The 24,277-nt window shown below is 56.4% G+C and overlaps 1 protein-coding gene across 1 annotated transcript; it reads left to right on the plus strand.

Annotated features, from left to right (window-relative positions):
- Positions 1–9,557: 9,557 nt before the first annotated feature.
- Positions 9,558–10,478, plus strand: FOXL2 (forkhead box L2; the record flags this gene model as incomplete). Its single annotated transcript, XM_082487066.1, has 1 exon — positions 9,558–10,478. One exon carries the CDS (start codon positions 9,558–9,560, stop codon positions 10,476–10,478), a length of 921 nt encoding a protein of 306 aa, XP_082343192.1.
- Positions 10,479–24,277: the final 13,799 nt, after the last annotated feature.

A 24,277-nucleotide genomic window follows, 5' to 3' on the forward strand; every position in this document is an offset into this window, starting at 1 on the left:
TGTTCCTTGATATGCACTGTACATTTTCAGAGCTGTTCTCTCTAAGGATGCTAGGATACAAAAAGCACTAAAAGCTAACAAATCACTCAAGGCAAAAATCTTTTTTTTTTTGAAAATAGAAACAGCCAAACCCTTTCATTTCCCTTGCTATTTATTTAAGTCAGATAAAATCAAGGTTAAGGAAATCCAGCTTTTCACCCTTCCCACTGGAAATGAACCACAGGAGAAGAACAAATTTAATATTTTTTTGAACAATTATTTCAAATATCTGCTGAAGATTTTAACATACATTCAGTGCAATACATGCATCTGTATTTAGTGGGCATTGCAAAAGCTAAGCCAAACATGAAGCCATTGAACAGAACTAGCTCGATACACTATTCAGTCATGTGGCACACTGGCTAGTAGCCTTCCTGTCCCAATAATATTATTTCATGATTCATATGACACACCTCTGGTACCAGGAAGATGAAGATGGAGAGTATGGAGCTAACTGTGTACCTAACAGGACAGGGAAGAAGTAGGGGAGAGATTTATTTTGCAAATAATTGCATTTTGTTATTTAATAACATGTGCTGTTTATATTCTGAACCCTGCTGTGGGCATCATGGTGATTCTTAATAAGCCCAAGGGTGTCTATCCCCTGTCACACCAGTGCCTTTGGCCAGAGTTCTGCGGGAGCTGCTCTGGCGAAGGTCTCCAGGAGATGGATTGAATCTTTGAAACTTACAGCGCTCCTCACCCTTCCCCTTTCCAATCAGCATCGTCTCTGTGCCAGCCAGCCCTGAATCACTTCATCGGGAAGATGTTAGTGTGTCCTGACGTCCACAGAGTTGTTGCTGTCTGACCAGGTTGTGCTGGCTGGCTCTGACAGAACCTTTGACTTTAACCCTTAGGTCACAGGGTGCAATTATTAGTGCCTAGCATAAGTTGGACTCGCCTGCGGGGCTTAACTTCTTCTGACAGCTATTCTTATAATGGGTGTATCTCTTTTATTTGTTGCAAGGGTTAGCTACAAAATGGATGAAAAAAGGAAAACAAGTTAAAATGAAATTATATGTAAGTAAACAAACTGTAATAAAATGAACAGGCTGAACTTTCATCTACATCTCAACTGGATTTGAACCAAGCCCCTTCTGAGAGCCTAAGAAAGTTTGGTTAATTATTTTTTTTGTTTGGTCTGCCCTGCATTTCCTTGCTCTCATTGCAACCAAGAGTAGAAATGCTGGAAAACTGTGAGCAAGTCTGATATGCTGATGTTTCTGGCCAGGTCAAAAGTAGGACAGGCTGGAAATGTCATACAAACTCCCATGTTTGGTAGATTTCCAGTTCAGGTTTGCATATTTATAAGGTTGGAATATGATTGAGATAAACAAAAAGACCTTGGGGTGATTAAAATCAACTTCCAGATTTTAGGTGGCTGAGCTTAAACTGAAATATTCAGCTTCTTCGAGGTTTCTGTTCTTGCTGTGAAGGGAAAATTAATGTTGTGGGATTGCATTGTGCTTCCAAGCCCACTGGTTGGTTGGGACAATACAGGGACTTAAATGGTGTCTGAGGATCAAATCCACCTTCCACTGGCACCACAACCTATGTCTCCAATGAGTGCATGCTTTCAAGTTATGCATTCAAGTTTTTGGGGGGCTGTATGTGATCTGAAGTTGACTTTGGCTAAAGTTTAGCACTTTTCCTCCAAAAGGAAGAAAATCACTTCCATCACACCACTTTTAACCTGATTCTCTAGAGCTGTATGTGGTTTGATCCAACAAAACAGATTTGTTCTCAGACCAAACCTAGTTATATAATTTGGAATCTTATAATCCTTTTAGAAACATAGTAGTTACATTTAAAAGGAAACAAACTTGTGTTTCTAATTGTTTTAAAGTGCAGCATGTATTCAGTAGAGGCACAGCTAGAGGTGGGGGCGTTAGATTGTCAAGAACACCAGTTCCAACTGGAGAGCTTAGAAAACACAAATGGCTTTGCGGTTCCAGTTCATGCAGCTGTACGTACATCTGCGTGGCGATGCCATGTATTCTTCCTGAACATGGGCTGCATCTAACACTTCCAGTTTTTAAGAGGGGGTAGATGAAGTTTGTAGAGGCATGGTAGTCTTCCCTCACCTTAACTCTGCACTCTGGATCTGGCAGGGTATTCTCTGAATGTTTCAGCCAGGGCTTCTGTTCAATAAGCAGATAAGGGAGAAGCTTGTGTGTATATGGAGTTATTCACCAATTGTTTATATAGGTAACACATACATAAACTCCAGATGGTGACAGTCTATTTCAAAACAAAAGCACCCTGTTCCTGGCTAACATAGCCCCTTCTACAAGTTCTGAAAGACCTTGAGACATATCTACTTAGCTTTAACCAAGCCCAACTGCTTCTAGTTGCTCAGAAATGGAAAAGGAGAGTGACTTACATGGTCATAATGCAGACAGCAAACTCTGAGTATACATGTGGATTTTACAGTAAGTTGCTGTATCTGTGTAGCTTTTCTCCCAAGGCAGCACCTCCCCTGCAGGAGGCTGCAGAAAACGGACACAGAGCACTGAACGTGCCCCGCACAAGTTCTCAAGAAGTTGCTAAAGACAAAACTTGAATTCACAGTAGACAGATGTGCCACTCAAATTCAGCGGCCCGAGTGAGTCACTACAAGCTACTCACTCAAACTGAAATCGGCGTAGCTGCAACATGTGCAAGCATGTCCCCATCTGGCCAGGTCTGTTGTAAGAGTGGGGGCACCCAGCACGAGATCGAGCATGAGTATCCCCGTATACTGCTGCAGCAAAGCACTCCTGGTATGGTCAAAGCTAACTAATATTGTCAACTGCCAGACAACTTCAGCCTTAAGCCTGTTGTACAGACCCTCCAGACTAAAACAGCTTCGTCAGTATGACTGTCTTTCTAAAAGGGCTTTTGTCAGCAAAGTTTTATCAGGTGAGGATTTGCTCTTCTCCCAATCACTGACACTCCAGTTATGTTGTTATACTATGTTGGTAGGTCTATGTCTCCTAAATTTAGGAGTTTCAACTTGTAACCTGAATAACATTTTCAAAGATTGTTTCCTCAAAGCAGTAATATCCTAGACTCTAGATGAAAACAGACTTGAGTAGATTATATGAGTTCAGGGAGAGTGATGGCTATAGTTTTGGACCCATGTTCTCAGAGAAGTAATAGAAGGCATAAATTCTCTTTTATGTCCCTAGGTTGGTTGGAAGAATTTTTCTTGAAGCCTCTTTTTTTCGAATAATCTGAAATTTGTAGCATTTTCCCTGCTTGGATCCTTAACAGTGCAATTTTTGAAACGTTCTAAACAGGGATGCAGATTTTTTTATTGCCTAAAAATGATCTGTTAAACAGTGTATCTCTGTAGCAAGAATGGGAGAAGCCTGCTTTGGCTCTAATTTTGTTGTACAATGCTATTAATTTGCAACTTCAGGGTGATCTGGACACGAGTGGACTTGTATGGTTTGGGTTTTTTTGTTCCTTCCCCCCTCCATGTTCTGTAGAAAAATAAGCATCAATTTTGAAGTGTTAGAAAGAACAGCTTGCTTTGGAAGTTGTCAGACTCTGATACAAACGATCTTTGCTTCGAGCTTCCTAAAGAGACATAATTTCTACTCTGTCTAAAAAGAGGAGGCTGGCTTGTTTGTTTTTATTTGCAGCATTCAGCAGCATTGCTGTAGGCCACTAACTGCAGGATGGCAGTAACACAGGATTATCCTGCAGAGCCGTAACTAGTGAATCCATAACAGCCAACCTGAACTCTGCTGCGGGCTGCCATTTAATACCACAAGAAACTGTTTGCATTTCATCATGTAACCGGTTGTGTGAATTCAAGAACCTTCCCTGGATCAGGTTGTGTTTTCAGATGAAAGAAAGGAACTACCAAATGGTAGAGTGAAATATACAGTTTGTTTTCCTGTAGGCCTGTCCTCTAAGCATAAACAAATATGCTGTAGTGAAGACTCTGGCTCGGGCTACAGAAAAGAAGCCGAGTAGAGAAGAGATGGGAAGTAGCAATGTAAGAGGGAGAAAGGTTGGGGCTGCTTTTTCTCGTGAAATAGATTTCTTTGATATCAAGGCAGTAGGAACAGGCTCCAAATTAAATGGGACAGTGAAAAGTATCTTCATAGTGTCAGCTGAAGGGGAAAATCCCTCTCTTGATCCTAAAACCTTTCTGTCTGAAATTCCCACTGGAGTGGGTATAGAATTGAGCCCATTTGTGACTTTTCCCTCAGGCCCTGTTAGATGGGCTTTTATTCAGTGTGATTTCAGTCCTGATCATAATAAAGTTGCTCTGTTCCTCATGAAGCTCATATTATGGATGTACAGCCATCATGGCCTATGGACTGCTTAGTTTTTCCTGTAAAAACAGAAATCCTTGTACAGCTGGGAACTTGTGAAAACAAGCCTGAAGCAACCAGAATTTTTAGCTTTACAGTATAAACGAGAAACTAAATTCTCCACTGCAAAACATACATGCACCTATATACGCTCAAGGTTTTGACAATGAGACTCATTCATGCAGAAGAAGACACTTTCCAGGTGAATATTTCCTTGTTCTGGCGGCACACACTAAGTAATGTAATTAAAGAGCGTTTATGGAACGTTTGAGACTATGCTGCTGGGAATCCTGAATAGACGGGAAAGTAGGATCGTGTGTGTTTGTGGTGTCCCTAGATGAGCGAGGTGATCTGCAAGGCCAAGTGAGAGGTGAGGTTCTGAAAACGAAAGCTTTTTCAAGCCAGAGTATAGGGAGTGACACGCGTGCCATTTTATCTCGCGTAATGGTTGCCTTGAAGTTTGCAAAGATTATTATTGCTGGTAGCCAGTGCTGCGCCGCTCTTCAGCACCTCCACGATCGAGCCCTGCCTTCAGGTGTCAAAAGGGAGCGAAGCGGGCGGCGCGGCCCGGGCTGCCGGCGGGCTGCGGGGCTGGAGGAGCCGGGTGCCGCGGGCACCGCCGCGCTGCTCTGCCCGCGGGCACAGCGAGCTCCCGCGCGTAGGGAGCGCAGGAGACCGCCTCCCTCTTCCACCCTTTTAACAGATTAAATCTGATGAGTGTTCATTGAGGACAGAATATTTTACTTCCCGAAGTACCTTTTGTTAATTCTTATGAGCGCCGGGGTGCAGAACAGTCCCTCACATGCCGGGTTTACATGTAACTTTATTCTCCTGTGGTTGTCATCGGACTAAATACTCCACGATCTTAAAGACTAGTAGTGTTTGGAGAAGAAGAGAAAAAAGGGAAGAAACTAGAACTACTTGAAACGGTAGCACGGTGACTGCCCTGTCCCGGCTGCTTCGGTGACTGTGCCGAGGAAGGGAAAGGCGCCGCGGGGACCGAGCGCGCCCGGCCCTGCCCGCCCCCCGAAGCCTCTCTCCGCCACGGTCCCGCTCGTCGGGCAAACGGGGCTCGGAACAAGGCGCGCCTGGGTCCGCTTTTAGATGCGTGTCCGTGCCGTTCCTACGCGAGCCAAATTAACGCGGGTTAATGTCGTTACCGCCGCAGCGTGCTGCGGGCTAGAGCGGTCCCGAAAGGCGGTTCCTTACTGCTACACAGCGGCGCTACCAGTGTGTCCGTCCCCGGGAGCCGAGGGGCAGCATGGCACCCGGAGCGGAGTAGGAGCCGGAGGACAGACAAAGGGGCTGGGTGGTCTGTCCCCGTCCGGGTATCGGTGCGGGAGGAGGGAGCCCTGCCCCGGTGCCTGCAGGCGGCGGCTTGGCTGCGCCGGTCGAACGGGAGCGGAGCGTCCCGAGCCGGGGGCGTCCCACCGCTCCCAGCCAGAGACACGTTTTCTCGCCAAGAGAAAGAGGAAAAAAAAAATTGTTTGGGAGAGGAAGCCTGCCACATTTTCAAACAAACCGACCCCAAACCTTCCAGGTAGAAATCGTCTCTGCTGCCTGCGCGGCGGTGAGTAAAAAAAAAAAAAAAAAAACACTCGGGCTACTCGAGCCTTATCAGCGCTGCAGCTGAAGGCACGGCTTTCGTGGGAAGCCTTGCCCGGGCTGCCGGGGCACAGCGTGGGGGCGGCGCCCTGCCCCGCGTCCCCCGTGGCGCTCCCCGCTGCCCTCCCGGCGCGCCGCGGCACAGCACAGAGGGACCGGGGCGCGGGGCTCCGGCCGTGTTCCTCGGCGGAGAACCCCGCCGCTCGCCGTGCCCGCTCCGCACGATGGTTCCACCCGCGGGTATGGGCTCAGCCTCTTCCCAGCCGGAATACCGGACTTGGGGCCTCGCGGAGGGTCCTGTGCTCTGTTCGGGAAGGGGGAGCCGGCCCGGCTCGGTACCGGAGAAGCAGGGCAAAGCCCGGATTTGCAGCCCCTCTCGGGGCGCTTCTTAGGGCGGTTGTGTGGCCGGGGCTGAGCCCCGCTCTGCCCGCCTCCTTCCCTGCTTCCCTGCACTGGGAACGGGATGGGGCCGGGGCGGTTCTGCCTTACTGTGAAGAAAGCCAGAGCCCTTTCCCCGCCGCCCCTCAGCGTCCCGCGGTGGGATCTGCCCCTCGCCGTAGCGGGCACCGTCTGGGCACCGCCGCTGTGAGCTCCCTCCACTGCTAGCTCCTTTCCTGCTTCCCCTGCCCCCGAGGGTAGGGAATTGCTCCGCTGGCTCCTTCTGTCTTCGCTTTGTCCGGGCCCGCCCGGACGCACGGGCACCGTCGGGCTGGGCCGCTCCCCGGGATCGCGGCGGGATCCCCCGCTCCTTCACCGGGGAAGGGCTCGCCGCGCCTCTCTGCTCGCGGCCCGTCCCTGTTACTCGCATTCCCTTCCCTGTGACATTTCTGTGAGTGTCGTAAGACCTCAGCTCTCCGCTTCACTGCAGCTACAGTGTCCAGGCTTAGCGTTAGTGGCGTGCTCCTACGTTTTCAGGTGGTTCTTTAATGTCCCATGAAGGGTATAATTAGCGCCGGGGTGAGGGGAGAGCCCGGCAGTGCCTGCCTGCCTACCCTGTGTCAAACGTTCAAGTAGCCGCACACGGGGCTGCGTGCTCACCTTTGCCGATGCTCGGCCCGATCGCCGCTCCTAGCGCTGGGCTGAGCTTCTGCCCCGGTGTCCATCCGAAATGCCCCTTGGTGGGGCTGTCAAAAAAAAAAAAAAAAAAAAAACCGAACAAGCCACTCGGATGTCAAATATTCTCTGCGAGCGAGCGAGCCCTGGAAAGTTGCTGCGCGCCCGGCTTAGGAGTGAAAAGGGAGGAATCTGCCATTTGGCGGAGGTGATGACACATGCAGCAGCGCTGTTACACCTGCACCAGCCCTCGCCGCGGAAACGGCGGCGAGGGGGAGCGCCGAGAGCAGCATGGGTGGCCGGCAGAAAGAGAAGCTAGCCCCGGCCCTGGGGAGCCCGGCAGCCCCGGCCGCGGGAGCGCCGCCTCGGCGGGCGGTGGCGGGGCACAGCTGGCTCCGGCTGCCCTGCCGCTCTGCGCGGAGCCGGCCGCCGGGGAGCCGCCGGGGGCCGGCCGGGGGGGAAACGCCGGACAGCGTCTCTCCTGCGGGCCTGAGCCCTCGCGGTTTCGTTTGTGTGCGTTAGGGGGGTGCTTCGGGGGCGGCGGGCGCTGTTCGGCGGCCGTGTGCGGAAATATAAGGGCCTCGTTTCTGTGACCGAATTTATGCAGTCCAGGGTTTAGGGTATCCGTTTCTCCGTCGATGGGAGAGAAGGGATTCGTTATTTGGTTATAGGCGGAGAAGCAGAAACGTATTTTAGCCCGTAAATATAATAATATATATATAAACATAATAGTTCCCCGAAGGGCTATTTTATTTCTCGGTTAAAATACGTTTCTACGTCTTCGCCTGCCTTCACCGCGAATAGCTTCTCCCGGGGAGGGGAGAGGGGACCCGTGTGCCCTTGGCCGGGCAGAGGAACTGGAGCTCCGTGCGTGGGATGCCGAAGCCCCGGGGCACCCCGACGGGAGAGGCCGCTGCCCCGGGCACGCTGTTCGAGAGCTGCCAGCCCTCCGGGCTTGCGTTCGGGTACGAGAACTGATGTAGCACGTAAAATCCGCGGGGCGGGGAATAGCGCTGCGCAGCGGTTCGCGTTCAAGAAAAGGCAGAAGCCAGTCTGATGGCCGTGACCCGCCGGCCCGCGGATCTGCGGGCGCCGAGGAGTACGTGCAGCTCCTCCGAGGGCCGCTTCTGGGCAGTCGGAGCGGGGAAACACCGAGTTGTGCTCGAGTACGGGCGGGCAGGTTGGGTCCGTGAGGGCAGATCCCCGGAGCGGTACGGGCAGCAGCGGGTTCACTGCAGCGCCGTGCCCCGAGGGCCGAGGGGGGGCCGCCACCTACGGAGCTCGGCCCGGCTCCTGCGGCTACCGGCGGGCGGGGGGGCTCGGGGGGACACACGGGGCCGGTCTGCCTCGCGCCCGGGGCTCGGGCTGAAGGCCCCGTTAGAAATCATTGCAAAGCATCCTCTGTCCGCCCGCCCGCCCGCTTCTGCACCCGCTGTTGGAGCAGCCCCGTGTTAGTGATTTGTTATTACACGACACCTCTTGTGCTCGGGCCAGCTGAGCTGCCTTTGTGCTGCGCGGGGAGGGTCTACCTGAAGGCAGAAAAGGGGAAGGACGGGGGAATATCGGTGCCACATACGCTGCGCTAGGAACCGTGTGAAATAAGCAGGAGCCCTCCACGGGAACGAGGGGGAAAGCTGCCCGGTGTGCCATCCCCCGCCTCGCCACCCTGCCGCGGCCCTCGGGGCCTCTTTCTGCCCTGCAGCCACGCCGGGTGCCTGCGCGTACTTCGCGGGGCGGGAGAAGGAGCGACCCGACACCTCTTGCTCTCTGCCTCCTGCGAGTAAGGGCTGCAAGAACCGACTTGCAGGCAGCGGCGGCAGCCTCCTTGCGCTCCCCGGGCGCGATCGGTTGGCGGGGCCCGCGGCCAAGACATATAAACGCGACCGCGTGTGCGGCTGGACGTGTGACAGCCGCCGGGGCAGGGGCGAACGCCGCGGCTGCGGGCACACCCCCTCGCACCCACCGCCTCCAGCACGGCCCCTTGCCGGGCGGGAGGGGCGCGCAACGCCGCGGGCCCCGGCCGGCTCCCCGGGCGGGCGGCGGAGACTCGCTCAGCGCCCCCCGGACGCCTCCCCACCCACCCCCGCCCCCGCCCCCGGCGGCGCGGCCGAGCCGGGGCGGTTCCGCGCCGCTCCGCGGGGCCACGTCGGGCCGCCTGTGCGCGGGGCTGAGCGCGGCGCCGTGACTGCGGGGTGAACTCGGCCGTGCCCAGCGGCTCGGCGGCGATAGGGGAGCGGGCTCCTGACGAAAGCGGAACTCGGCCGGGCCCATACAAATCAGAAAAGAGCCCGGCCGCCGCGGCAGAGGGGAGCGGAGCCCGCGGGGGCAGGGACGCCGCCGCCGCCGCGCTGCACGGACTAGCGGCGCCGCGAGAGACGCCTCCCGATCTTCGTCCCGCTCCCGACTTCGACTTCGACTTCCACTCCGGGCCCGGGCCCGGTCCCGGCGGGCGCAGCGCGGGACGGCCGCTAGCACCGGGTTCCGCGCAGCGCGCACCGGGCAGCGCTCCGCACGGTGCCCCCGGCAGCGGGGCGGCGGACGCGGGGCACCATGATGAGCAGCTACCCGGACGGCGAGGAGGACACGGTGGCGCTGCTGGCTCATAACACCAGCGGCAGCAAGGAACCGGAGCGGGGCAAGGAGGAGCTGAGCGCCGACAAGGGCCCCGAGAAGCCGGACCCCTCGCAGAAGCCCCCCTACTCCTACGTGGCCCTGATCGCCATGGCCATCCGGGAGAGCGCGGAGAAGAGGCTCACGCTGTCCGGGATCTACCAGTACATCATCAGCAAGTTCCCTTTCTACGAGAAGAACAAGAAGGGCTGGCAGAACAGCATCCGCCACAACCTCAGCCTCAACGAGTGCTTCATCAAGGTGCCCCGGGAGGGCGGCGGGGAGCGCAAGGGCAACTACTGGACCCTGGATCCGGCCTGCGAGGACATGTTCGAGAAGGGCAACTACCGCAGGAGACGAAGGATGAAGCGGCCCTTCCGGCCGCCCCCGACGCACTTCCAGCCCGGCAAGACACTCTTCAGCCCCGACAGCTACGGCTACCTCTCCCCGCCCAAGTACTTGCAGTCCACCTTCATGAACAACTCGTGGCCGCTGGCGCAGCCCCCCGCGCCTATGCCCTACACCTCCTGCCAGATGTCTGGCGGGAACGTCAGCCCCGTCAATGTGAAAGGACTCTCGGGCCCGGCGTCCTACAGCCCTTACTCGCGGGTGCAGAGCATGGCGCTGCCCAGCATGGTGAACTCCTACAACGGCATGGGCCACCACCACCACCACCCGCACGCCCACCACCCCCAGCAGCTCAGCCCGGCCAGCCCCGCGCCGCCCGCGGCCCCGGCCGCGAACGGAGCCGGCCTCCAGTTCGCCTGCGCCCGCCAGCCCGCCGAGCTGTCCATGATGCACTGTTCCTACTGGGAGCATGACAGCAAACACAGCGCCCTGCACTCCCGCATAGACATCTAGGGAGGCTCCGGCCGGCCGCCGCCGCAGAAATGCCCTTGCCCCGGCCCCGCTGCCCCTCTCCGATCCCGCCGCGTTCTTTCTGCGCTTTCGTCTCTCTCCTCCTCCTCCTCCTCTTCCTCCTCCTCCTCCTCCTCTCTAGCTGCGGACTTTCCTTTCTCTGTGCCCAAACTGTTGCGGTGGGGAAATAGCAGCCGTGCTCCGTGTGTAGTGTAGGTGTGGGAGCCGTCCTGCCGTGAGGACAAGGCAGTGTAAGTGTGGGAGCTTCCTCAGTCGGGCCGGCTGCATCTAGGCGAGCTCGGATTTACCGTTCGCTTCTCTGCTTGTGTGTTTGTTTGTTTGTGAGGGATTTGGAGGTGGGGGTGGGGGGCGCACGTAATTAAAAATTGGCTGTTTAGCCCTCAAAATTCTGCTCGTACATAATTCGACCGTAATCTTTTCGGGCTCAGCCATGGGGAGAGTAAAGCGGAGCTTTTAAATAGGGGAGGCATTTCCACGAGTGGTGGGGCCTAGGCACCGCCGTGTGCCCGCGGTACTCGTCCTCCTCCTCCTCTTCATCTTCTCTTTCTTCTTCCTTGGTGTGCAAAGCACTGCGCTTCTTCCGAGCTGTGGCTTTTCGTCAAAATAGTACTTATGTGGGGACTGCTGTAGCAGCAGATGTGCGATATGCTGGTTATTAGAAACCAACAAACAAAACCCGCCAGGGACACTCGTGAAACGTTTCGGCAGCGGTAAATGTATTTTTTAAAGGAGACAATGTCCTCTGAGGTCTTAAAAGTAATTTTATACAAGTCTAAAAAAAATATTTTGATGTTATAAAAAAAAAAAGACGGTTTCCTATAAATTGGAATATTTTTCCGTGTGCATATTATTATTAATAATTAAAGTTTAAACTATCTTCGGGTTTTTTTTTACCCCAAACCTGGCCCAAAATGGATTTTCCGGTAGGTTCTGCTTTTCAATGCTTGCCCTTTCTCTTGAAACGTTTGATCCTTCGATTTTACATAGATTAATGTGAAAAAAAAATAGCGTTTATAATACAGGGGCCAGTTCATAGCGATTTTATAAATGTTTATGTAAGCCGATAGATGCTGTGGCATAGTACCGTTTTGGGACCAACTTTTCTAGAGTGAACTAGCACTTTTATTGTACTGTCTAGCATTGTAAAGTCTCCAATAAAATGCCTTTCCTTCTTTCCATATCGTTTTATTTCACTCCGCTCCTCCGTGCTTGGGATCGAGGCGCGGCAGCGGAGAGCGGGGCGGGCGCCGTGTTCGGGGGCCGCTTCGCGCTGCCCGGCCGGTTCCCGTGCCCCGGCAGCGGGCCTGCAGCGCTCTCCGCGGCCGCGCACGCCTGCTCCGCTGCGGGAAATACGCGGGCTGTGCTCGGGCGGTGAACCGGCTCCGTTGAGCGCCGGTGGTGGGCTGCGGCACCGGCCGGGGAGGTCCGGCGGGGCCGCGCCGACCGGCGGCCCGCTGCTGTCTCGGCGGCTGCTGTCTCGGCGGCCGACAAGAAGGTGCGGGGACCGTTTCGTTGGCTCCGCGGGCGGGCGGGCCTGGCACCCGCCCGCGCCTCGCCCGTGTGCCCGGTCCTCCCAGGGCGCCGGGAGGGAGAGCCCTCCGGGCAGTGCCGGGGGCTGTGCCCGCCACAGACCACGGATTCGCTTTCGTTTCTTCCCCGCCTGCTCGGGGCCGCGGCGCCGGGCGACACAGCGCGGCCCCGAGCTCGGCCCGACCGCGTTGCGGAGGGGCCCACGTCCCATCTGTGCCGCGGCCGGTGCCGGTGCTGGTGCTAGGAGCCGCTGGCGGGTCTTGCTTTCCTCGCCGGGTCGGTGGCTCCGGCAGCGGCGCCCCCGAGGCCTGGGCCTTCAAAGCCTGCCGACGCTCGCAGGCAGCGGCCCCTGCGCGGGCTTCTGGGGGCTCAGGAGGGGACAGCGTGGCGGGGCAGAGGGGGTGGCCCCCGCCCGGTGCCGGCCCGGGGCGCAGCAGATCCCCTTGGACACCGACCTGTGCCAGGCCTGCTGTACCGCGGGCGGGAGCGGGGGTGCGAGTGTTCCGCTTGTTCCGGGCTGCGCGGGCAGTTCGCTTCCCCAGAGAAGGGGTCCCAGGGGCGAAACCTGGTACCGAGGGTGAGCACTCCGCTCCCGCTGCCGGGGGCCTGCAGCAGGGCCCAACGGGAGACGTGACCCGCGGGCGCTGGGTGCAGACAGGCCCTTGCCCGGCTGCCTGACGCTCTTGGCTAGGGCTTTCTGCAGACTCCACATGGAAGGAAGCGTCAGACCCGGCTCTGTCGCAGAAATCAGTTGGGAGACGCGAGGACCGGTCGCTTCTCTGCCGCTGCGCTGCTCGGCGGGCACGGCCAGGCCAGAAAGACTCACGGGCCACCCGCCGGGCCAGCCCGGCCTCGCTGCGGGCTGGAGGCCCTGCTGTGCCCTCTGCCCCTGGTCCCCAGGTTCTGGCCCGAACGGGAGGGCGCTGGGAGCAGTGGTGAGGCCGAAGGGCTCCGCTCCCGGGTGGGCAGAGACGCGAGGCTGCTGCAAACGGGGTCGCTGCGTGGCGCCGGTGCGCGGACGCTCCGCGCTGTGCGCAGGGGACTGCGGGGCCGAGCTGCGGCCCCGGGGGCCGAAAGCGAAGGAGCGAGCCCAGCCCGTACACGAACACCGATGTTACGGGAGGCGAAAGGCCGATGCGGGGCGGCGGGCATAAGCGGGGCTGCCCGCGCACTTGGGACACGGCCTCGACTCACGCCTTTGCCACCCGTGGCGCTGCCGTGAGTGGGGCACTGGCCCGGGGTCTCTGACCTGCCCGGGGCCCTCAAGGTGGGAGCTGGCGCTGGAGGGAAGAGGTGGCATCGCTCATGCCCCGAGGAGCGCAGGGCGTGCACGGCGACCGGCCCAGGCAGCTCGGCGGCCTCCTGCGCATTGCAGCCTTGCACCGGAGAGCTTGCGGCCTTGGCTGCTTGTTGCTTATTCGATAGGTACTGCTAGTCCCGCTTCTTTCCTCCGGGGTACGTCGGGGCCATGGCGAACTCGCGGGGGAAACCTCTCCTGCCGTCGGCGGTGGGCACGGGGCGAAGGGAGGGCGGCAGCGCCGACCCGAGCCCCGCACAGCCCCGCCGGCGTCACCCTGGGTCCCTTCACGGGCTATGCCGCCGCTCGGCCGGGCTGCAGCGCCCGTGGCAAACAAGCGGGAGCTGCTTGGGCCTCGCCGGTTTTGGGTAAAGCGAAACCTGGCTGTGCTTAGGTGCAGGGGGAGGCAGCAACAGCCCGGGACCGGGCAGGGCTGTGCGGACCCCGAGGCTCATCCGATGCCTGCGGCGTCTCCAGGCATTGGCGCCGCGGGGGGAGAGCCCGGGCCCGCGGTGGGTGACCAGTACCCAGCTGTGTCAGTAGAGAGGCAGGAAGCAGCGCGTTTGACCGCCGTTCGGTGGCGGGCAATCTCTGCCCCTGGACGAGGGCCCCCCTCTCCAAGGGGGCGCGGTGGGAGTGTGGGATGCCTGGGGGCAGGCAAAGATGCCCTCGGGGTCCCCGGCCTGGGCTCGCCGGGGGAGAGATGTGGGCCAGCAGAGCCGGGAGAGGCCGCTCGTCCTGCCAGCCCGGGGGCCTGTCCGTCTGCCGGGCTCCCCGTGCCCAGCCGGGGCTCTGCTCGCCTTCACCATGAGCCCCCCGCGCTGCTCCCCGGCAGCAGCGTGTCCCCAAGTCAGCCGGTGCCGCCGTCCCGCCTGTAGGATGTTTTCACGATCGTTTTCCGTATTTTATAAACAGAGACTGCATTGAATGTAAACTCGTGTAGTTTATTAACAGCCACCGTGTCCTGGGCACGGCTGCTACCCCCTCCCTCCACCCTGCCCTCAGGACCGCCCGGGCAGCCCTGGTGCAGACCGCTCCCCCTCACGGAGGGACTGGGCTGCGGGGCCCCGGGCTGCCTCCAGCCCGGCCGTGCCCCCGGCAGCGCCGCCTCGCTCTGCCCTCGGCCCTCCGCAGAGGGGACGGGGAGTAACAGCCAGAGCCCGGCCGGCGTCCCGGGCCGGCCTGCCCGCGCTCGCCAGGCCCCGTCGGGCGGCGGCGTGGGGCAGGGCTCGTCCTGCCGGCAGCAGCGCGGCCTCTGCCACTGTCTGGAGCGGCAGGGCGTCCCGCTCAGTCCGCGCCGGCCTGGGGAGAGGGGCGGTCGTCACATCCCCGCTCGCTGGCAGCGGGCATACGGCCGATGTGGAGCCGACGTGGACCTCGCCGTGCGCTAGCAAACACCCAGCCGTGGGTACGCGGGAGATGAGCCTCCCGTAAGAGACTTGGCCCCCCGAGCCCAGGTCACCAGGCCGCCTCGCTGCTGTGCAGCGTCGGGCCCGCGTCCCGGGACAGCGGCACTTGGGACGGCAGCGGCTGGGCGGGAGAAGGGAGCTGTACCCACTCTACATGCAGGGAGCCCCGTGGGCACGAACGGTGTGGGCCAGTGGGTGCCCACGGTGGCTCAGCGTTCTCACGCCCCGGGCTGCCGCGCCAGCTCCTCCCGCGGCTCCCACCTGCCCCGGGCCGCGTCGCCACCCAGCCCCATCGGCCCCTTACGAAAGCAAGCGGCCGAGCGCCGGTCTCTTGGCAAGAGCTGGCTTTGCGCGTTGTGTAAGGCCTTTACCCGTTATATAAATACCGGCAGGAGGAACGCTCCGCGGAGCGGGACGCGCTCCCCGGGCCAGCACCGCGGCGCGGAGACTCCCCCCCTGGCCTCGGGGCCGCCGCCCGCCGCGGGGCTGCTCCGGGGACCGGAGCCGGGGCAAGGAGGGGCTCGGGGCCGCTGGCCCGGCTGAGCTGCCGCCGCTGCCCTGCCGGAGCGGCCCCAGGTTTATGCAACGCTGGCGAGAGATGAAAGCAGAAGAGCGAGGGCTGTTTTCTCCCTGCACGCAGAAAGCGGGCGTGGAAGCAGTCTCCCTTGGCCGCGCCGGAGCGGGAGCGCGCTGCCCATGCCCCTCGGGGGAAGGGAAGGGTTTGCTCCTCGGGGGAAGGGAAGGGTTTGCTCCTCGGGACTGAGCCGGCTCCCACCGCCCGCCGATCGCTCCAGTCCCCGGGGCGGTGCCGGGCCCGGGGGGCTGTTTTGCGGCGGTAGGTTTTTCTTCCTCTCCGGTCCTTTGCGCAGCCCTCGAGCCCTGGCTGCGCTTGGAGAGCCCTCGGCGCCGGGAGCGCTCCTCGCCGGCACGGCACGGCACGGCACGGCACGGCACGGCACGGCTGCCCTCTGCCTGCGGCCTGGCGGGAGCGCTGAGGGACCCCAGGGGAGCGGTCGCCCCCCGGGGCGCCCCAGCTCCTCTCTCACCCGGTACCGGTGTCTGCACGCAGGGAGGAGAGCACGCAACCGTGCTCCGGGAGGAGACACGCACACAGCTCTCACCTTGCGCCCCCCTCCCGCCCCGGCCGGTGCGGCTGTTTAATACCGCCTGATTCCTGGTATTCTTGTCCGTGTTTTAAGTGGTGAAAAAGTCATTTCCAGTCCCATGGTCCGCGTTTCACCCTGAACTCATTGAAAAGAGAGTGCGGGGTCAGGACTGTTTATTATACAACCAATTAAAACAGGAAAATATGCAAAGGCTTCATTCAGAGAGATCCGGCTATTGTTAAGCCGAAAACGATATTTTTGTTTCAAAAATAAAAAAGTACATTTGTTACTTAAAAAATCTCCGCTCTGCATGTGTGACGGACGCGGCTCCCGGCCGCTCGCCCCGCTGCCCGGCCGCCGTGCCCCGGCGGTCGGGAGCGCGGCGATCTCCGGTGCCCCGGCTCTCAGCCCGCCCCGCGCCTCGGCGCCCGGCCCGGCCCGCCCGTCGCCTCCCGGGCCGAGCCGCGGGCCCTGCACTGCCGGAGGGCGGCTCGACGGGGCGGGCGGCGGGCAGGGACCGGGGCCCCATACTTCCCCTCGCTGGGGCTCAGCTCGCCTCGCGGGGCCCGGTCCTGCAGCTCGCCGGCCACCCCCAAACGCAAGGAGCCAGCTCGGTGCAGGCGGGCACAGGCAGCCGGCCCGGTGCTTTGGGCAATAGAAGACGGTGAAAAAAAATACTGCGAGAACTAAAAAGCCCGACACTGTTGCGGGCGATGGCCAGGGCCGGGATAACCAGACTGGAGAGCCCCGAGACGCGCTGCAGAGCCCTGGGCGCAGCGCTGAGCCCCGCCGGCGGCGCCTGCAGCCCCGGGACGCTTCGGCGGCCGGGAGCCGGGGACTGAGCCGTTCCTGCCGCGGGGCGCCTGGGTCTGCGGTTCCCCTGCGCCTTCTCCACCCGCCTATGCGCACCCCTCCAAAAGGCCATCCCTGGATCTGCGGAGCATCTCCGCGGCTTGGCAGGGCTCTGCTCTGCCGCGGTGTAACATCTGCCCCGCAGCAGGGATGTGTGCGGGGGGCTCCTCCCGGCGGGGCTCGGCGCCCTCCCGCTCCACCGTCCGGGGCCGCCGCGGCACCGCCACCCGCCCCAGGTAGCCCTCGGGGATGTGCTCAGCAGCGGGCCTGGGAAGCGCTCTCCAAAACAATCGCTCAGGCTGCCCTAATCCAATGAGTTTATTTTAGTCCTTGAGCTGTATTGAAAACATTAGCTCTGCTTCTTGTGGTTGTTTACAGTATATTGGTCTCAACATCACAGCCGCCCTTCTGGAAAAGTCTTACAGGATTCAGGCAGAGGGAAACCAACACAGAAGTGACTCGGAAAGCATAATGGCAAATGCTTAATCAAATCAGAGACAGGAAGGCGGAGGTAATCAATGAGTTTTTCACTTATAGTTTACTTGGACGGACATATTTTTCCTTTTTCTTTCTGTAAGTTTAGAAACCACATGGGGTTTTATTAGTCAAACAAGCAGCTGCAGGATTTGGTGGGGTGGTGGGAATTCGTTCAAAATCAGTTGCACGTTGCCTGAAGCAGAATTCGACTTTCGACAAAACCTCGTGCTTGTTCCCGCTGCAGCACACGGAGCCGGACGGCGGGCACCGAGGCCGGGCCGCGCCCCGCGGGAGCCCGTCTGCTCCTCGCTGCGGGGACCTGCCCGGTCCCCCGAGGAGGGAGAGCCGAGGAACACAGAGCACGAAAGCATCGAGCAGAGGACGGGAGCCTTGCTCCCCCTCAAGTTGCAAAGCGAGGAAATGCTGTGAGAAATCTCATCAGGTGTGATCTTAAAGCGCAGAGCCGTCTCTCCCTGTTCAGCTTCGGGGGGGGCACACCCTGCCCCAGAGTCCCGGGGATCCCGAGCTCGGTTTCCCCGGAGGGCGCGGGCGGGCGCGGGCACCCAGCCGGCTCCGCAGCCTGCCCGAGAGACGAGCCTCCTCTGACATCGGCGGAGCCTCCTGACTTCCCAGCAGGTCCCTGTAAATACTGCAGTTTTGCTGGCAGATGAATTGGTCACCTACCTTCGTTTAATTTCTTTCTCTCTCTCTCTCTCTCTCCCCCAACGGGATTTTTTCCCCCACATCACATGAGTATCTAATTCGGAGCGATTACGAAGTAACGGGCGGAATATCACATTTCGCGTTTACACTGACTATTTTCGATTAAATTAGGCAGCAGGGCGTCAATGCCGGCACGCCGCGCCAGCCCGCCGCCTGGCCCTCGGCAGCGCGTTTCACTGACAGCTGGTGACAACTCTGGCCCTTGGCCGGGGCGGGGGTGTCTGAAAAAAACGCGAGGCTTCGGTAAACGGGCTCTGGGCGAGGGTGGGGAAGCGGCCGTGATGTCTGGGCTGGAGGGGCACCTTCCACTTCTGCGGGCGAGCGGTGCACGCAAAGAGCTGGGCAAAGCGGCACGCTGCCGGCTGCGCCGCGCAGAAGAGTCAAGGACCTGTTGTTTGAGATACGGCTCCTGTTTCCTCGTTTTTTTCCCAACGATAACTGTGATCTTTTTAATTACTATCGTTCCGTTCTGTGAAAACCCAAACAATCAATAAAGGACAGGGAGAAGCTGGGCACTACGCGGGGCGTAATGTCCTAAGTTATCGAAAGGGGGAAGAAACAAAAAGGAGTCACCAGCTGCTCATCAGGTGTTGCTTTTAACAAGATGTTCAGGAAAAAAATGTCAGGCACATGTTGTTGACGATGGGCTCCCTGCTTTAGGAGGCGATATCGCTTGGTGCTTATCGGCGGCCGCGTCGGTGGCATCTGGAACATGACTCCCATCCGCTCCCCGCGCTCAGGTACAGACGCCGATTGCAGCGCGGCGGCTGCCCGGCAGCCAGCCCTCCCTGCCGCCCGCCCCGCCGCCCGCCCGGGGAGGGCGCTCAGCCCCGACAGAGGGTGAGAAGCGCCGCCGCTAACGGCTCGCACAGCACAGGCGACGAAGCGCTTGTGAAGCAGCGGCGCCCCGGCAAATGTTCGCCGCCGCTGGCTGCTTGGCTGATAAAAGAACCCCCCGGGCGCGGGGTGAGGCTGGGAAGGGTTTCGGGGAGAGGCGGGCTCAGGACGCTGCGGGTTTGGCAGCCGGAGTTCTCCCTTGAGTGGTTTTCAACAAGGTTTTCAGGCCGGAGCCGCTGCGAGGTGGGCGCGCTGCCGCGGGGCGTGCGGTCAGCCCCTTCTGCCCTCCACATCGTCCCCAGAGGGATACACACCGACTGGGAACGGCCACTGGGATCCTCGCTAACACCAGTAGGAGGTGGATCCCCGAAGCACTTTAGTTCGTGTCCTCACGGATTGCCATGGCAACGATCTAATGTCCCCAGGGCGCGGCGAGAGGGGTGCAGGGGCAGCGGCCCCCGCCGGGCTGGCGGCGGGGCGGGCAGGGGCGGCTTCTCCCTCCTCTGGCCTTATAGGTTGCCTTTTTGGTTCCTATGATGCCTCCGAGGTACGGGGATATTTTAAGAAAAGAAACGGGAGATGTTTAAAATTGGCAGAAGAATTTGTAAGGTCTTTTAAAACACACATTTTAATCACATCTCCTGTAGAGCAGTCTCCTGCCCTGGCTGCTGGAGTTGCGGTCCACGGAACAGCCCTTCTCTTTTTTACTCTCTTCCCAAATCAGTGAGCTTGGTTTGGAAGCCCCTTGATTTGCCTTTTTTTGATAAACTACCGTTCAGTTCAGCCCAGAGCAGCCAAGTGTTGTCTGGGACCGTCACCAGTTACCCTGGAACAGAAATAGGAACCACTTGTTTAAACATCCTAAGGTCCCAAAATCTCTACGAGCCATCACAGAAGGGTTTGGTTTTTTTTTTTTTCCCTTCCCGGAGCGGGAGCGGAGCAAGGGGATTATAGGGAGGAATGTCTGCCCAGGCGGCTACAAGCACCATAAGATTTTGGTTTGCCTTTTTTTCTTTCTTTCCTTTTTTTTTTTCCCATCAGTTTTTCCGTTCCTTGAGGAAAAATTTTCAGTATCTGAATCAAAGTGCATTATTCCAACTTTTTTTTTGTTGTTTTGTTTTATCTTAGCCCTTTTTCATGTTTTCGTTTAAAAAGTGACAGATTTGGTGGAACTCTCAACTGTTTCCCATTAGAGGCGGAGAGTTCACCAACGTGCCTTTCTGATGTTCCACATTACACGTTTTGGAGTTTAAAGCAGGAGTACGTCCTAAGTAGTTACAGTTGGCCCGATGCGGGAAGCCCTAGTGCCTTTATCTCCCTGCTCGGGCTCTCGCCGTGACTCCGGCGGCCCGGCCCGCCGCTGCCCCCTGCCGGGCCCGCACCGACCCGACCAGCTCCGCCGCCTCCGGCCCGGCCCGGGGGGAGCGACTTCGCCAGCATCCCGTGCTGCGGAGAGCCCTGCCGGGGCGGAGAGGGCTCCAGGCTTCCCACTGCAGGGGACCGGTTTGCTGCCTGCCGCGGGCCACGGCCCAGGCGCTCTCCGGATCGTCCGATTGCCAGAAAATAGCCAGAAAAGTCACGGGAGCGGGAGGTGTTTTCCAGCCCGCAGGACATTCTTCATTCGGTCTTGAAATGTGGGGAATTCCTGGGATATAAATACGCGGTTGCACATTTCTGCTTTTGCTCTCTCCATTTCCCTCGCTGATTCTTCTTTTCTCTTTGCTGCTGCTCTTAGTACCATTGCTGCTCTCTCTCTCGCTGATGTTACAGGGGCTGTAGCGTTCCGTCCTGACAGCAGGCTTTTACCATTGCTCTGCTGTTCCATATTTTTAACCACTAATCTCTCCTTTAAGGAAAATCCCCTTTATGTAACAAGTCATTCTGAGTCCCCGTCTTTTGGAGTGTAGCCCTGTACAAACACTAGTAAAGTGGTGTGCAGAGCAGCGCTTGGTAGGAGAGGTAGAAGGTATCGAGTAATTTTCATAGCCAAATTTTCTTGTAAATACATGCAGGATACAACACACGTTTCTAAAAAATCCTCCTTTGGCAACTGAGACTTTATAGGAAATGGTTTTGTACACGTGCTGAATTTTTTGGTGATAAGCTTTCATTTTATGTTCCATCACCATGTGGTCCATTGATCTTGAGCAAATGAGCACATTTGTGATTGCAAAATGTGAAATGAGAAAGAAAAAAAAAAGTAGGTTCAGGAAATATCCATTTCCATACCTAACTCCCATTTGTTAAAGCACAGATGCAGGATAGCTGATAGCTTTTAGCAGCAGTTTGTAATTTATGCAACAAAATCACCAAGTGCTGTAGTTCCTAGTGTAGCAGAGTTTAAGGTGCTCGCAGTTTATTAGATCCTACATGAATTCTAATATTTACATAATCAGCTATCGCCTTTTATTGGAAAAAGAACTGAATATTTATGAAGTATTAGGAGAAACAGAGTTTGCTAAAGAAAACCAAGTGCAGTGGACTCTAGAGAAACACAAGGCACAGTGAAATAATTTATACTGAAGTAAGGAGTCCTGGTTTTATCTGCTCTGATGTGAGTTCCCTCGCTGAGGCCTGGGAGCGGACCTTCCCTGTTTTGGTTCTGTGCTGGGGCTGGGCAGGGGGATTTGTGAGTGGGCAGCGTGACTGGCAGGGATTCCCCGTGTTCCCCTTGCCTGAACTAACTGAGGAAGATCACAAAGATGACTCCGATCTTGTGCCTCTGTGCTCATCCCAGCTGGTATTGTTGCCTCCATCGCCAACATAGAAAGGTGGACCAACTGCAACTGAATCCCCCAAGTCTTCGGCTGCCCAGACTTGACATGGGTGAAGCCACTTTCCCTTTCAGCATTGCAATGTAAACATCACAGCTCTGGTGGTAGGATGTCATTTTGCAATGGGAAGGACTGAGCTAGGGGAGCTCTCCACAGTGAACAAACACATATGTCTAATTTCCCCAGGTTGTTTTTTCTTTAGATCTTTCAAGTGACATATAAAGAGTAGAGCAGAGCCGAATGGTAGACTCATTGAGCACCCGCAGCTTGAGCCAGCGCAGTGGGAAGATGGAGTGCTGACTATTTCTGAGAGTAAGGTGCTCACCAGGCACAGAGAACTCCAGGAGTGTTTTGTTGGTTTTTTGGTTTGTTGGTTTTTTTTTTTTTCAGTTTATCTTTATAGCTATTGTTATATTTATTTACTCTTTAAGTAAGATTGGGGCATTGCTGCAATACCACAGTATAAGAAGCAGCCCCAGCTCCTGAGAGCCCCCAGTCAAAATATTTCTGTGATGTTTTCAGACAATTGGCTACCTCAAATGGAGGGGCACCCTGCTCATAGAGAACTTGCCAGGACTGAAGCTTCACTGGTGCAAATCAGCACAGGAGTAACAAAGTCAGTGCAGTCTTATCGCATTAGGTGTGGATTTCTACTTCTATTGACATATTCAGTTAATAGTACTTTTTTCTTTATCCTGTGCTTCTTGTCACTGTACTGCAGAATAACTGTCATAATTTAACTTTTGTAAATTTTCCCAGAGAATTGAGTGAGATGGATCATTTTCAGTTAGTATTTTCTGGCTACCAGTCGCAAAGAAAGCTTATCCACTTGAAACCCAGGTGGGGCAGGAGTAGGGTAGAAAAGGTAAAGCTCTATGCACGGCTGTATTCTCAGACTACTTGAAGGAGGGTGCCTGTGGATTTGGCACCAGTGGATCTGACACAATGTGAGAACTGTTTTTTCTGTATCACTTACATTATAGCCGAAATGCGAAATGAGCTCCATGTGGCAGCAGCCAAAGGAAAGAAAAAAAAGGGGGGGGGGGGGAGGGGGGGGGGAAGCAGCACTCTCCAAAAGTTTCAGTTATCCCTTGAAGCTATATTACAACATATACTGCTCTAATTGAATCAGTGTGAGAACTTTTCCCCTCCATTTAGATCATTGCTAGTCTCTGTCCACTTTTCCCTGGAGATGCACACATTTGATACCAAGATGTGCTGGGGACACCCACACGTAGAGTAGGATTTTAACATTCGGTTTAATGCTTTAACTACTGAAAAGGAAATGTAGGTTTTTACACGCCTTTGCCAAAATCTGTTGTGATTTTCTCCTTCTTCTCTCCCCTTCTTTATAGACTTAGCATCAGGGTGTGATGCAGGAAAGTTTTGTCTGAGTGAAGGCTACTAGATCTGCTCTGAGGATGCAATAGATTAATTGATTGTTTCTAGGGAGTTTGTTGGGATGAGTCAATAAGCCTTAGAAATACTGGCAGCATCTGTGAAGAACTATTAACAAGGCTGATGGTGATGGAGAAGGAATGTGGTCTCAATGCTGCTCAAACTCTTCCACCCTGTTAGCCCTGATGGGGAGTTGTCTGTGAGTGCTTCACCTGTGAAAGGACACCAAGCAAAGCTCATTCAGCATTGTGAGCCCTCATTCATTACATTTACAGTGTATTTTTAGAACTATGGAGAAAATCTCTGCATGTTTCAAAGCATCAGTGCTATTACACAGCGCAAAATTAATTGACAGCTCAGAAAGCAAAAGCAATTGATACCCAAATACATGTCTGTCCTGTAAGTATTCACATATGCGAAACAATACGTGATCCACAAAAACATATGGCTCTTGTATCAAATACATGGAATCAAGTTGAATTATGAAGACTTTGAAAAGGTCCTCACTTTAAATGTACATGGCTCTCTGAAATGTCCAGCTAAGTTTAGTGCAACAATTAAAAACAGATAGATTGTCAGGATGCATAGACCAGGGGTAGAGTTAATTCAGTATGAAAGAAATGAGTGACTGGGAATGAGAGAGAAGGGCAGAAGCAGCAGGAAAGGAGCAAGAATGAGTGGAGAGAGGAAATGCTAATAAGGGGGGGTAGGGAGAGCCAGGAATAGAAGGAGGGGAAAGAAAGAAGTCAAAAAAAAGGAGAAAGAAAAAAATGAAGGAAGGAGATGAGATAGGAAAGAGAAGGAGAGCATCAAGAAAATAATGACATTATATAGTATAATCTGGCAGCTTTCACTTTAGGAGAACAAAGCCTGCAGCAGAGCTAAAGGCTACTACTTACGTATTGAAAGTATGTGGGAGGGTGTTTCTTTGATGGTGTTATATATATATACACATATAATTATACAAATAAAGTTGCACAGACATTGCAGTCTTTCTGGGCATCTCACCCTGTTCCCCACAATCACAGTTTTCCCCATGCTGCCATGTGTCCGGCAGCAGTAATGCCCTTCCTACATGCTCACTGGGAGCCAGGGCTTTCTGTTTCGGTTTGTTGTTTGTTCCTGTCCTGCCTGCTCGGAGCTGGAAAGGGTGTTCCTGGCTCCCCTGTTCAGCGGCCCCCGGTGAGATAACAACCTCGTACAACCTTGGGGCTGTCCACTGGAATATCACTGTTGTTTGTAATCACTGTTTCCTTGTGTTGATATTCATGGCAACATTTTAATTTTGCATGGGCTCATCCAAATTGCATCAAATGTTTTATTGTTGAATTAGTTATTTGGGTTTTTTTATTGTTTTTGCCTTGTCTATCCCTCTACA

The sequence above is a fragment of the Vanellus vanellus genome, assembly GCF_965231255.1.
Source record: "Vanellus vanellus genome assembly, chromosome: 8".
Classification (NCBI taxonomy): Eukaryota; Metazoa; Chordata; class Aves; order Charadriiformes; family Charadriidae; genus Vanellus; species Vanellus vanellus.